This window comes from Eleutherodactylus coqui, chromosome 3, assembly GCF_035609145.1.
Source record: "Eleutherodactylus coqui strain aEleCoq1 chromosome 3, aEleCoq1.hap1, whole genome shotgun sequence".
Taxonomy (NCBI): Eukaryota; Metazoa; Chordata; class Amphibia; order Anura; family Eleutherodactylidae; genus Eleutherodactylus; species Eleutherodactylus coqui.
In genome coordinates this window covers 23,885,929-23,900,117 of record NC_089839.1, presented here as the reverse complement: position 1 = coordinate 23,900,117, position 14,189 = coordinate 23,885,929, and the positions used below count along the sequence as shown (strand labels likewise).

Below are 14,189 nucleotides of genomic sequence, written 5' to 3'. Positions count from 1 at the left end.
GGCCCACGGGGCTTACTTTCCGACACTGACTGACTGCACTTACTTTCACTATGGTCTCTGCGCAGGCAGGCAGGCTCTCCTGCACATTGGCGCTCCTCCCAGGACCTCCGCTCAGACCCCTCCCCCATCTGGTTCTCCAGCACAGAGATCATCAGAGGGGAGGAGTCTGAGCGGAGGTCCTGGGAGGAAGCACCGATGTGCCCGGAGAGGCTAGGCTGCCTGCCTGCGCAGAGACCATAGTGAAAGTAAGTGCAGTCAGTGAGAGGGAACGTCCTCGGTATGATTAAGAGGGGGGAGGGGTGTTCTGTGTGTGATGGGGAGTGGGGGGGACGAGGGGGGTTCTGTGTGATGGGGAGTGGGGGTGAGTGAGGGGGGTTCTGTGTGATGGGGAGTGGGGGTGAGTGAGGGGGGTTCTGTGTGATGGGGAGTGGGGGTGAGTGAGGGGGGTTCTGTGTGATGGGGAGTGGGGGTGAGTGAGGGGGGTTCTGTGTGATGGGGAGTGGGGGTGAGTGAGGGGGGTTCTGTGTGATGGGGAGTGGGGGTGAGTGAGGGGGGTTCTGTGTGATGGGGAGTGGGGGTGAGTGAGGGGGGTTCTGTGTGATGGGGAGTGGGGGTGAGTGAGGGGGGTTCTGTGTGATGGGGAGTGGGGGTGAGTGAGGGGGGTTCTGTGTGATGGGGAGTGGGGGTGAGTGAGGGGGGTTCTGTGTGATGGGGAGTGGGGGTGAGTGAGGGGGGTTCTGTGTGATGGGGAGTGGGGGTGAGTGAGGGGGGTTCTGTGTGATGGGGAGTGGGGGTGAGTGAGGGGGGTTCTGTGTGATGTGTGATGGGGAGTGGGGGTGAGTGAGGGGGGTTCTGTGTGATGTGTGATGGGGAGTGGGGGTGAGTGAGGGGGGTTCTGTGTGATGGGGAGTGGGGGTGAGTGAGGGGGGTTCTGTGTGATGGGGAGTGGGGGTGAGTGAGGGGGGTTCTGTGTGATGGGGAGTTGTGGTGAGTGAGGGGGGTTCTGTGTGATGGGGAGTGGGGGTGAGTGAGGGGGGTTCTGTGTGATGGGGAGTGGGGGTGAGTGAGGGGGTTTCTGTGTGATGGGGAGTGGGGGTGAGTGAGGGGGGTTCTGTGTGATGGGGAGTTGTGGTGAGTGAGGGGGGTTCTGTGTGATGGGGAGTGGGGGTGAGTGAGGGGGGTTCTGTGTGATGGGGAGTGGGGGTGAGTGAGGGGGTTTCTGTGTGATGGGGAGTGGGGGTGAGTGAGGGGGGTTCTGCGAGCCGGCACCTGACTTCACTATTAGAGGTATGCTAGAACCGAGCCGCTGTATTGGTGACTAAGGGCTCAATGCCAATGCCACAGCCGTAAGCCTACAACACTGTGGGAGACCACCAGCATCTCACACATTTCCCAGCCATGCACGCTGCCGGCAGGGACCGCATATGGCCTTGTGTGGCACTGCACATGCACAGGGGGATTCTTTTTCTAATTCCCCACTCTGTTTAGAGTGACAATGCGTATGGAAACAATGTAATGTGTATGGGCAGCGTATCATACAAGTGTACAGGGCTCACGTTACGTGGTACGCAGAGAAAGAGAGCATGCTGGGATTACCACGTGTGCATAATACGTGGTGAAAACCTGGTCATGGACATGAGCCCTAACATGTTATAAAAGTTAGCTCATGCTGTCTCCAATGTATGTGTGCCTGTATTATGTATGTGTATATAGAATTATTTTTTTCTTTCTTGGGGAAGCAAAGCGTGCCTTGAGGCTTGTGTTCTGGATGTTTTAAAAATCTAAAACCCCTGATTACTAATGATCCATTGATGGGTCATTAAAAAAACAGTAATGTAGCTAAAAGTGATATACAAGGAGTAGCTGTGAAAAGGAGTGGCGGGTGGACGGGTCTGGAAGGGGGCCCCAAGCTAAACTTTTGCACCCGGGCCCATGAGCCTCTAGCTACGCCCCTGGTAACAGCTGTGGCAGAGAAGAACGATGTTAGCCCATTGAATTCAATGGAACCAGCAATACAGCCGGCTCCACTGAATGCAATGGGCTGCCGGCGATCGCAGGATGAATGGTCGGGAAGGGGTTAAATATATAACCCCTTCCCTGCAATTCATCCAGAAATGTGATACACTAAAAATATATACCGGCGTATAAGGCGACAGGGCGTATAAGACGACCCCCCAACTGTCACCTTATACGCCGGGAATACAGCGGAGCAAAGAATAAAAAGCATTACTTACTTCTTCAGACGATCTGCGCCGCTCCTGCAGACTGTCACTCCTTCCTGGTCCACGGACTAAAGCTTTCTCTATGAAAGGCTTGAAATCCCTGCCTCCAGAAACACAGCCAATCACAGCAATTCAATGACATCACTGTCATTGGCTGTGATTGGCTGAAGGCACGTGTGTTTCTGGAGGCGTGGATTTAAAGCCTTTCGTAGAGAAAGCAATGCTCTGCCGGGAACCAGGAGGGAGCAAGAGCCTGCAGGAGCACCGCAGAACACCAGGAAGGAGTGACAGTCTACAGGAGCGGCGCAGATCGTCTGAAGAAGTGAGTAATGCTTTTTATTCTTTGCTCCACTGTATTGCCGGCGTATAAGGTGACAGTTGGGGGGTCGTCTTATACGCCCCGTCGCCTTATACGCCGGTATATATTTTTAGTGTATCACATTTCTGGATGAATTGCAGGGAAGGGGTTATATATTTAACCCCTTCCCGACCATTCATCCTGCGATCGCCGGCAGCCCATTGCATTCAGTGGAACCTGCTGTATTGCTGGTTCCATTGAATTCAATGGGCTAACATCGTTCTTCTCTGCCACAGCTGTTACAGCTGTGGCAGAAAAGAAGGATTTGTCTTCTATATGTTCTCAATGGGGTCGGCGCTGCTGCCGCCGGCCCCACTGAGCGCATATAGAGACGATTTATGGCCTTTAGAAGGACCGTTGGGGTTCTTGAAGCCTACAATACACCTAACACTCTCCCTATAGCAGCTCCAACACGATACCACTTTCCCTGAACTAATGTCAGAATACATCCGTAGCGAGCCGCGGGAGGGGCAGATTTCAATACTCGGGTGACACCTTATCTCCCCAGCCACTCACAGCAGGGGGGTGGTATAGGGCTTGAACGTCACAGGGGGAAGTTGTAATGGCTTCCCTGTCTTTCAATTGGCCAGAAAAGCGCGCTAACGTCTCACAGAGGAAACTGAAAGTAACCGGAACACCGCGTGGTGCTCGTTAAGAGTAACGAGCATCCCGAACACCCTAATATTCGCACAAATATCAAGCTCGGACGAGTACGTTCGCTCATCTCTAGTACTGTTACATTATTAACATTCTGCACGTTGAGGGTGGGTCCTATATAAATTGGAGGGGTACAAGGCCAACAATTTTGCACCGCTTTATACGCTACATTATAAAATCTCCCTGATGTCCCTTCTGGAAAGTGGCCAAATTTAAGGTGACCAGTCTGGTGACATCGGCCATGGTTGTTTGCCCCTTCCTTTTCCAAATATTTTTGACAACCATATGTAGGTCCACAATAAGGATAGGAAAAGGAGGCTAATATGGGCTAGGGCCCCCATTTCCTTGTATATAGCCTACACCCCATTGCTGTACACAGCTAGACACAAGCTGGAAAACGACATGCACATGAAATACAATGCTACAGCCAAATAGTGCCATTGTTCTGCAATAGAGGGTCAAAGGACAAGAGGGTCAAACTAAGAAGAACGCTCATATTCATATTGAGAAGCTCAGTCCAGACACGAGACATAGAAGCGATGTATCAGACTGGGCCTAGGGTGGTGGCACTATGCTAGGCATCCAATAATCCCCCCCATGACCTCAGAGTCCCCACAAATTATCAGGAGCCGACAGCCTGATAGATAATGAACCAATTATACAGTACCCAGACTGAGATGATCTCATAGATGACATATCTATAACCGGGGGTCCATGGTAATGAATGACCCTTTATAGCCCCAGCCACTGACTTTATATATATCCTAAGTGCTCCGGGCACAAATATAATTCTTTCAGACTTGGCTTTTCAGTGGAATTTATACTAAAGGGGGAGTTTAAGAAGACAAAACCAGCAATGTTTAACTCAAGACCCTCAAAAACTAAATAAAACTAAAATACAGGACCCTGATAAATAAATCCAGCATTAGTCATTCTTTTATGAAAGATGGCATGGTCATATGGATGGTACTTTCTTTTCAGGACCAAGGTGGCATGCACCTAGGTATGGTCCACTTACTCTCGAAAGGTATTGTGGTTCTAGGAATGGTCTTCTCTTTTTCAAGACCAAAGTGGTATTCTTCTAGGTGGCAGCAAAGTGGCATGTTCCTAAGGTTTGTGGTCACGTGTACCTATAGTCCTATTACGGTAGGTCATATAGTCCTAAGAATGGTCTTCTCTTTTTCAAGACCAAAGTGGTATTCTTCTAGGTGGCAGCAAAGTGGCATGTCCCTAAGGATCGTGGTCTCATGGTCACGTGTACCTATAGTCCTATTACAGTACAAAGGTGATATAGTCCTAAGAATGGTCTTCTCTTTTCGAGAACAAGGCGTCATGTTCCTAGGGATGGTCCTGTTTCAGTAGTAAAGTGTAATGATCCTAGGGATGGCCCTTCTTTTTTTTAGGACCAAAGAAGCATGCTCCTGTGGATCATGGTCTCTTTCATAAGCATAGTGACATGATCTCAGGGATGGTCCTATAATTCAGGAGCAAGGTGGTATGCTCCTAGAGATATTCAGATTTTTGTAGAAAGGTGCCATGCTCCTAAGTGTGGTCCTCTCTTTTCGGGACCAAGGAAGCTTGTTCCTACAGATGGTCTTGTTTCAGTAGAAATATGTCCTAGGAATAGTCCTCCCTTTTTCAGCATAGTTCTAGGTGGTAGCAAGGTGACATGTTCCTATGGATCATGGTCTGTTTCAGGAGAAGGGTGTCGTTCTTCTAGGGGTGGCTCTTTTCAGTAAAAGAGTGTCATGGTCCTAGGAATAGTCCTTAATTTTTCAGGACTAAAGTGGTAAGCTGGAGGGATGGTCCTATCCTTTTTCAGTGGAAAGGTGGTATAGTCATATGAATGGTTCTCTCCTTTCAGGGGCAAGGTGGCAAGTTTCTAGGGCTGTCCTATTTCAGGAGCAGTCCTTGGATAGTTCTCTCTTTTCACAAGCAAGGTGGCATGATCCTAGAGATGGTCCCATTCAGGTAGAAAGGTGTAATGGTATTCTTTCAGGAACAAGATGGCATGCTCCTAGAGATGGCCCTATTTCTGTTGAAAGGTCCTACAGAGATTTGTCCCTTTACAGGAGCAGTGTGACACATGGGCAGGGATGGTCCTCCTCCCTAGGAACATGCCACCTTAGGACCATGTAACTTTGCATCCATAAAGAGGGCAGGGAGACTTGATCCTAGGTTGGTCCTCCTATTTTTTGTTTGCCATTGCTAATAGCAGAGCCCTATGCAGGTTCACACCATCCATATGGACACTGAAGCAACCTGAGACGGCACTCCCCCCTCTACCCTATGGTTGGCGCTCCCTTGATTGTTATCATCTACATATTTGTTGGTATAGTTCCTATTAGTAGACGACTCTGCAGATCTCATACATAATGATTGTATATGTTTTTAATTTTAACCTCTCTGACGCCCGCCTTTGCTCGTAAATTGCAATGTGGGAATTGATATAAAACCGCCACGATTGCTGAGAAACGTTTATTTGCAACTTTAGAAGCAATCTCGGTATCACTCTCTCGTTAATGCGTCTATTGAAAAATAATACCGAAAAGTGTCCGTCCAGAGCTGCCAAACCAGAAGCTCCTAGACTGCAGACAGTCTGTTCCTCTCACTTAGGGCTCATTAGTGCAGCATGGCCTCTGGCCTGGAAATCATAAAGCCGTCTGAATAGTTCAAAACCACAAAGAAAGTCTATTAAGAACAACAACTCCAGTCAATAAGACCCCCCCCCCCCACCTCTATGTGGACCTCCTGCAGATAAATGTAGTCCAGCTCTAAGATCTACAGTATCTTCAGGGCTGAAATCTGAAAGCATTTGTTACTTTTGCAGCGGATGATGAAAGGAAACAATGTAGTTGATGTCTGAAGCTCTCAGCAGGACGGGCCCCTTAAGATGCGGTATTAGCTCTGCACCAGGGTGCGTTATAATAGCCAGTGAATATTGGTGCCCCGTACCGGACAATAATGGGGTTGTTTCAAGTGATGCCAAGTTCTCGTCTTCATGACCCTCTTGATACTCCGAGAATCCCAATACATTGCAGGCTGTGGTCACTGTGTGTTTCTTCCTGATAGTGGAGCATCTAGAGTCGGGACCCTCCAGGAATATCTCTTGGGGTAACTTTACAAGGGACACCTATAAAGACGGCCACCAACCGTGTGATGAGCGAGAATTCATTGACTAGTCGACTCGTTTCAGCTCATCTTAAAATAGTTGCTGATGGATTAAATATTGTCTGGTGTATGCAGGAAGTCGTTGTCTGTCACCGACTAGCCAACAGCTTTGCAGGGAGCAGTGTGCTTGTTCGGTGTATGTAACGGGGTGACCAGATATGATGCAAAACGAAAAAAAAAGGTTTGGTACGGTGTTAGCCAGTAGAGCAAAGTGTGATTGTTCTCAGTAAGAGAAACTAAGTAATCTTGTAGATATGAGACCTTTTAATGGCTAACAAAAATACATGATGTTATAGCGAGCTTTCGGATCTTCTATGGACCCTTCCTCAGGCTTAATGAAATTTATTCGAATTGGGTGTGTGTGTGTATATATATATATATATATATATATATATATACACACACATACACACACACACAATAAAAAACAATACCAGACAAGATCAGCAGAGAGCTAAATACTTAATCAGTAGAGATGAGTGAGTATACTCACTAAGGCACATTACTCGAGCGAGTAGTGCCTTAGCAGAGTATCTCCCCGCTCGTCTTTAAAGATTCAGGGGCCAGCGGGGAGGAACGGAGGGGAGATCTCTCTCTCCCTCTCTCCCTCCCGCTCTCCGCCGCAACTCCCCTGTCACCCGCGCCGGCCCCTGAATCTTTAGAGACGAGCGGGGAGATACTCGGCTAAGGCACTACTCGCTCGAGTAATGTGCCTTAGTGAGTATACTCGCTCATCTCTATTAATCAGTCCACTACTAGGGAATGTGACAGCTTTATGATGGGTTTTTCGCTCTCCTTCAGACCTGCACATAAGAGAGATGGAACAATATTGAGGACAAAAAAAAATGAGAACTTGATTGAGATCTCATCGCCACACAGCTGGAGAGTAAAAGACGGAATTACCTGTGGCAAAACATTTTTGTGGTCAGGGACATAGCATAGAGCAGATGAGAGTTATCATACTGAAGGGCAACTTCAAGTCGCACAGTCACAGAAGAATTTGGCAGCATAAATTTATGGCCATTATTGATATCCTCAAGAATGGAATGAACCTTGGAGCGGGATCTTGCATCAGTGGAGAATATGAAAGGTCTGAAGAAGGTCAAGAGGGATGTCCTTTTTTGGCGTTGTCTCTCTTCCCAATGATTTGTTTGTTTTGTTTTTTAAACTTCATAAAAATGTGTACATTGATTTGAAGGAATGCTGCCATCCAATAGGTGGCGCTGCAGAGGTATTGTTCCATCTGCAGGTCTGAAGGAGAGATAACACACATCATAAAACTGTCACATTCCTCAGCAGCAGACTGATTAAGTATTTACCTCTCTGCTCATCTTGTCTGGTATTGTTTTAAGTTCAAATCAGTCTCAAATTTCTGCGTGTGAACATTTGTATTCAGGTCAAGAGGGGTGTCGTCTCTGCATCTGTGTGTGTATATATATACATATATCCCATCCAAATCAGCTTTATTAAGCCTGAGGAAGGGTCCATAGAAGATCCGAAAGCTCTCTATAACATCATGTATTTTTGTTAGCCATTAAAGGTATCATATCTACAGGATTACTTGGTTTCTCTTACTGAAAACAATCACAGACAGATATGATGCAGGATGGGCATAGTGAGCCATTGAAGGTGAGCCTACCTGGGATGATGGGGGCAGTTATAGTAGCGGCCTGTGCTCTGCCCCATCTTCAGGGTGGGATCTAGAACCCACAGACTCCGGCTACTGTCACATTTGTCTCAAAAAGGAGACCAGGCGGGTGCATAACTGATGTTCAACTTTATTGCAACAACAAACACTTTCTGGCTTCTTTTAGCTCCGGTACAAATACTGGGGTTCGGGTCTTCAACAAGCTTCAGGCACAACCAGTGCAGGAGAAATAAAACAGCCTTTATTATAAGCCCTAGTCGCTGACTTGAGATGTAGAGTCCCATAAATGGGAGAGCCACGCCCAGGCACTTGATGCACAACACCAAAAACTCTGCCTGTACCAATTCAATTCCTCTTGGCTCTGCGGTATGAAGCCTCAGCTTACCACCGGTGGTGTCTGAGAAACACCAGTGTCGTTAAAGGAGTTGCAGCAAGGGGTCCGTGCAGTACACCGATCCCAACCGAGCTTACCTCCCCCTGCCAAAGATGGTGCTTGCCTCACTTCCACTTGGCGCATCTTAGTAAACCTCCCCCTCTTAAAGGTACAATCCACTATTGCATGTAAAGCAGGCATCAGATAATGCCAATGTAAGGAAAGCCCAGTGGGCTGAATGGCTCCAACCTTCTTTTTTTTTTAACATTATGCCTTCCCATTCCCATTGGTTCTCGAAAACACAGAAATACGTGCAAATGATCCTTGACTGAACAGTCCCTGCTGGTCTCTGAAAGATCACTCGCTGCTGCTACAGTCTCTGGTTGGTTTTGGTCTTCAAAGATATAGTCACTGCTGTAGTCTCTGACTAGTTAAACCTTCCAACAGAATACATGGTGCTCCGAAATTCAGTAGACTTTGCATCCAATGAGCGCTCATCGAGGAGGAGTCAAAATTTCAAATACACACCTTGTTTAGCCTTAGCGACTATTTGTAGTGACTATTCAGATGATAGTTGTCTCGTGTAAACCCACCCTTACTGTCATGTGTATAAGCAATGACACAGGATGTACATGCAGAGAACAACAGTGGACCTCACTCCTCCCCGGCATTCATCTGGCCTTGGTGGGCGCTGATGCCGGCATTACAATAGTATAACCATGCTATTTTCCATTGAATACTATGAAGTACAACTGTAGGAGACCCTCAGACAGTAGTTTCCAAGACAGTTCTGATGTTGACTATTTGGCCATTACTCCATTTGGTAATAGACCAGCTCATGTGGACAGAAGAAGACCAGGACTGGTTATAACTGCCATACAAGAAATAAGGATGAGGCCCACCGGAGGTGCCCACACTACATGGTCCACATAGCATAGAGACAGCCTGGGCAGGTGCTAAGTACAGGAAGATTAGGTTGAATGCTCACCATAATAGGAGCTCCAACTTCTCATAGTTTTTTTATATGGGGGTACAAAAGTGATAAGTGACATCTATGGGTAGTATTCTTTACTTGATAGCCTGCACTTGACTCTTCCCCATCTCCCATCAAGAGAAAAGGAATCAAATGGGTTGGATTGTTTTTTACCACTGAGATAAGTGGCACCTGTATTGTCTTACAGCCACTTATCTCTCTCCAACCATAGAAATAAGGTGCCTGTTCTGCAAAGTCAACTATCGTATGGCTATGGCAGATACTGGAGAGGAGTTTTGGGTTGAGTTGCTCTTTAGATGAACTTGGAAACAAGAGCTTTCATCAGGGTAGATGACTAAAGTGTGTCCACAGCGAGAGGTCATTCAACAAATCCCCAAATGTGTCCCATGCCATAAAAGTATGAAATGAAGAAGAAAACATCAATGAAAAGAGGAGCCCTCACATGTCTCCACCACCATGTCCTACCTGCTCCAGCATATCTTTCGGAAGATCTTCTTGTTCATCCATTTCCATAATGGCCTTCTTGATCTCCTCATTGGACAACTTGAGTCTATAGCAAAATAAACAAACATGCAATTTATCATTCTGGGGTGATCATAGAGATGAAAGTGGTCCCAATGTAATTAGGAGACTTCACAGTTTACCAGGAAATCCTCCATTCAAACCACTTGGTATCTGGTCATACCAGTATGGTCCATATCACTATATACGGGGAGATGTATAACTTATACCAGCTGTTCATATATACTTATATACAGAAGATACCCAGGTTATACCAGCATGCTCCATATCACTATATACAGGAGATGTATAACTTATACCAGCTGCACATATATAATTATATATAGGAGATACCCAGGTCCTACCAGCATGCTCCATATCACTATATACAGGAGATGTATAACTTATACCAGCTGTTCATATAGAATTATATACAGAAGATACCCAGGTTATACCAGCATGCTCCATATCACTATATACAGGAGATGTATAACTTATACCAGCTGTACATATATAATTAGATACCAGTGATACCCAGGTTATACCAGCATGGTCCATATCACTATATACAGGAGATGTATAAGTAATACCAGCTGTACATATATAATTATATATAGGAGATACCCAGGTCCTACCAGCATGCTCCATAGCACTACATACAGGAGATTTATAACTTATACCAGCTGTACATATATAATTATATACAGAAGATACCCAGGTTATACCAGTATGCTCCATATCACTACATACAGGAGATGTATAACTTATACCAGCTGTACATATATAATTATATATAGAAGATACCCAGGTCCTACCAGCATGCTCCATATCACTATATACAGGAGATGTATAACTTATACCAGCTGTACATATATAATTAGATACCAGTGATACCCAGGTTATACCAGCATGGACCATATCACTATATACAGGAGATGTATAAGTAATACCAGCTGTACATATATAATTAGATACCAGTGATACCCAGGTCATACCAGCGTGGTCCATATCACTATATACAGGAGATGTATAATTTATACCAGCTGTACATATATAATTAGATAAGATGATTCCCAGGTTATACCAGCATATGACTTCTTATGTTATACCAGATCTATTTTACTTTTAACTAATAATTGCCATTTTTTTTGTTTTTCTCGTGACTTTTTCTATTGGCTCCTCCCACATATTTCGCCAGGAATGTGCGGCCTTTTGGGAGATTATACAGAACAAACACGCTGATAAGGGATTAGCTATGAAAATATATGATGACTCCTCCCGGATTAAACTCTTTCTCGGCCTGCTTCAGATTCCAAAACTCTAATAGAAAGAACAGAGGATATTCGGTATCGCACCCGAGTCGTGTTCTGCAGGCGAAGCCAACGTAAACTCTGAGGGGCCTTTTGGAAATGGCAACAGATATTCCTGAAGCTGAATCAGATCAAATCTGAGCGTTCTCCAATAGCAAGCAGATGGGGTCTCAGCAGTGACCGGGACACGTGGGAGAGTCTGTATACAGTTAGCACCTCCTGGACGACAAGTAATGTTCTCTGTAACCCGAGGAACGTGGATTTTCCACTGTTGGATTTTTTCACCATACTACACTCCAGAAATTTTTCGTGTTTTTTTCTGATGACAGCTGAGTCCGGTCGCACACACGTCAATGGATATAGAATTACATTTCGCCTAATATTTAAATTGGCGCAGAATTTGGAGGCACCTGAAGGTACATTAAACGCCTTGGGCGTGATAACTTCTCCAATACTGATTAATTCCTAGTCCAAATCCAAATTCTATAGTATAAGGTGACGGTCGCACCTGTGGAAGGAGACCATATGGACTATGAGGAGTACGAGAAGGTCACATAATGGCGAGATTTGGAGAGATATCTAGAACACCATCACACCAATGAAGAGTAGTCCAACAATATGGAGTCAAGTCTCTACCATCAATAGTAGAATATAAAGGGATAGCAGACCTCTCCACATAGGTTGAGTTACATGGATTAGGCGGTCATACATGTTAGACAGAAGTAGGTTGGTAGGTGCAGGAATGGGACGAGGGGTAGGAGAGGGTAGTTCTAATGCCACCCTTGTCAGGATGTAGTGTATGTTGGCATGGTGCAGTGCCCACAGCAGAGGAGGACCCAGGAGACTGAAGCAACAGTAGAGGTGGCACAAAAAGCATGGCCAGAGTGGTGTGAGTAATGCTGGTACAGAAGTGAGTGAGGCCAGTGATATTTTTTTTATGATCTAATCTAAAGTCTTAAAGGGGATCAGAGCTGTATTCATTATGGGGTCTGATCTGGGGATCAATGCAAAATCTGCAACAGGGGTCGCCAGCTACCATGTGTCATTTACATAGTAACATTGTATGTTAGGCTGAAAAAGACAATTGTCCATCCAGTTCAGCCTCTTTATACCCCCCCCCCCCCCCCCCCCCCCCCGTTGATCCAGAGGAAAAAAAATAATGAAACAGAAGCCAATTTACCCAATTTGGGGGAAAAAAATACCTTCCCGACTCCATAATGGCAGTCAGAATAATCCCTGGTTCAACATTTGAAAAGTTCCTGCCTGACTCCAAGACTGGCAGTCGGAGGGTACCAGTATTTTTAATACTGGTATCTTCCTTTGAGACAAAGCGGCCTTTTGGCCTAGGTGAGACTGCTTCTTATGCATCCACTTGAGCTATGCCCCAGGCCAAAGATGTTTCACTACAATCTTCAGGAGAAATCACCAAGGTGGTCTGAGTTGAATGGTGATAAAAAGTAAAGTGAGTCACCAGAATCATTTGACCATGAGAGGGATGACCTCCCCAAAATGGGAAGGGGTGCACCTTTGGGTTGTCACTTGAAATGGCAGCCGGGTCAAGAAAATTGGTTATTTTAGGTCAATTGACCACTGTCATGATGGCCAGTGATCACCTGTTCTCTGAGGGAGAACCCAGCAGCTAGGATTCAAGTTCTCTATAGCAACCCCAGTGGACAACTGTAGTATTGCACAGTTTTTACTGAAGTCAGTGACTTTGCTGGGTCCTCCAGAGATGACAGACAGACAGATAAGTGGTGTCAATGATGCCATGCAGCTTTATGCCCGCTGGTGATGGGCATGGTGCTGTGTGTCCCAGTGGGTGATAAGATGGAGGAGTCTTTGCAGCTTGATCACCTTGATATCCCTTTATATCCAGGTTGTGCTGATATAATGGATGTCACACTGTTGGTCACCATGCTGTAGGTTACAAGTTAGGGAAGGTGGCACTTACTTGGAGAGGAGGATGACACAGTTCTGCGCCCTGCGCCCGTCAATCACAGACAGCTCCTTCACCTTGCGGGAGGACAAGTAGAGGTCCTCCATGGAATCAACTTCTTTCTGTCAGGAGAAACAATAAATCCAGGGATAAGAATTCTCTGCTGATTGTTCTCTGCACCCCTCCACCCGCTGACAGAAGGAATCAACAGCGGTATACCTGTAGGGGTAAAGCTACTCATACAGCTGAGGGTTTGTTACAATGTATCAGTCATTTCACAGTATCACAAATCTATCTCCTGTCCCGGACTTCAGGCTGATAAATCCTACCTAAACCGATACATTGTAACAAAGTGCAGCTGTATGAGCTGGACTAGGTCCATACATTTCCCAATTCATTGATTACAACCAGAGATGTTACAAATGGTGATGAAGTGATTGGTGGCAGTGGGCAGCGCACTCTTCTGAAAGCCGTCTAATACAAATCTTTGCTGCTAATACCAACCAATCACAGCGCAGCTTTCATGTTACCTCAGCAGTATAAGAAATGAAGGCTGCGCTGTGATTGGCTGCTATGGGCAACAAAGACTTTCTGCTGAACAGCTTTCACAAGACTGTGGTGCGGCGCTACTTTTCCGTGCAGTAAAACTGATGGGCAGCCTGAAAGCCAGTCCTGCCCACTTGTGGTGAGTGTGGCATACATGGCAGAAAGTTTGTAGTTCTGGTGTGTGTGCCAAGGCATTAATAAATAGGCCCTTAGAGTTTTATGGGGGATTTTAAGGAATATGCGCTAGGAGCCAATCCATACAGGTGGTGGTCCTGAGGTGGGCACATGTAGCAGAGCTTTAGGAGCCGGTACGGCCGCATGTGCTTAGAAATTCTGTGCATTCTATCCCTTTCTGGGAAAGCCGGGTAGCAATGAATCCGCTTTAAGAGTTCTAGATTCGGCGGTCACCCAGCTGTCCCAGATTACTGAAAGGCAAATAACACACCTACATACTAAACCTTCAGCATGGCAGC

At 46.1% G+C, this 14,189-nt stretch overlaps 1 protein-coding gene across 3 annotated transcripts in view; it reads right to left on the bottom strand.

Moving 5' to 3' along the window:
• Window positions 1–14,189, bottom strand: part of DAAM2 (dishevelled associated activator of morphogenesis 2) — a 211,451-nt gene that overhangs the window by 31,937 nt on the left and 165,325 nt on the right. For all 3 annotated transcript variants that reach the window (XM_066595315.1, XM_066595317.1, XM_066595318.1), the window contains 2 exons: window positions 13,186–13,292; window positions 9,889–9,973 (listed from right to left, as the gene is read on the bottom strand). In XM_066595315.1, coding sequence (XP_066451412.1) covers window positions 9,889–9,973; window positions 13,186–13,292 — 192 coding nt within the window. The remainder of the gene's footprint in view (window positions 1–9,888; window positions 9,974–13,185; window positions 13,293–14,189) is intronic.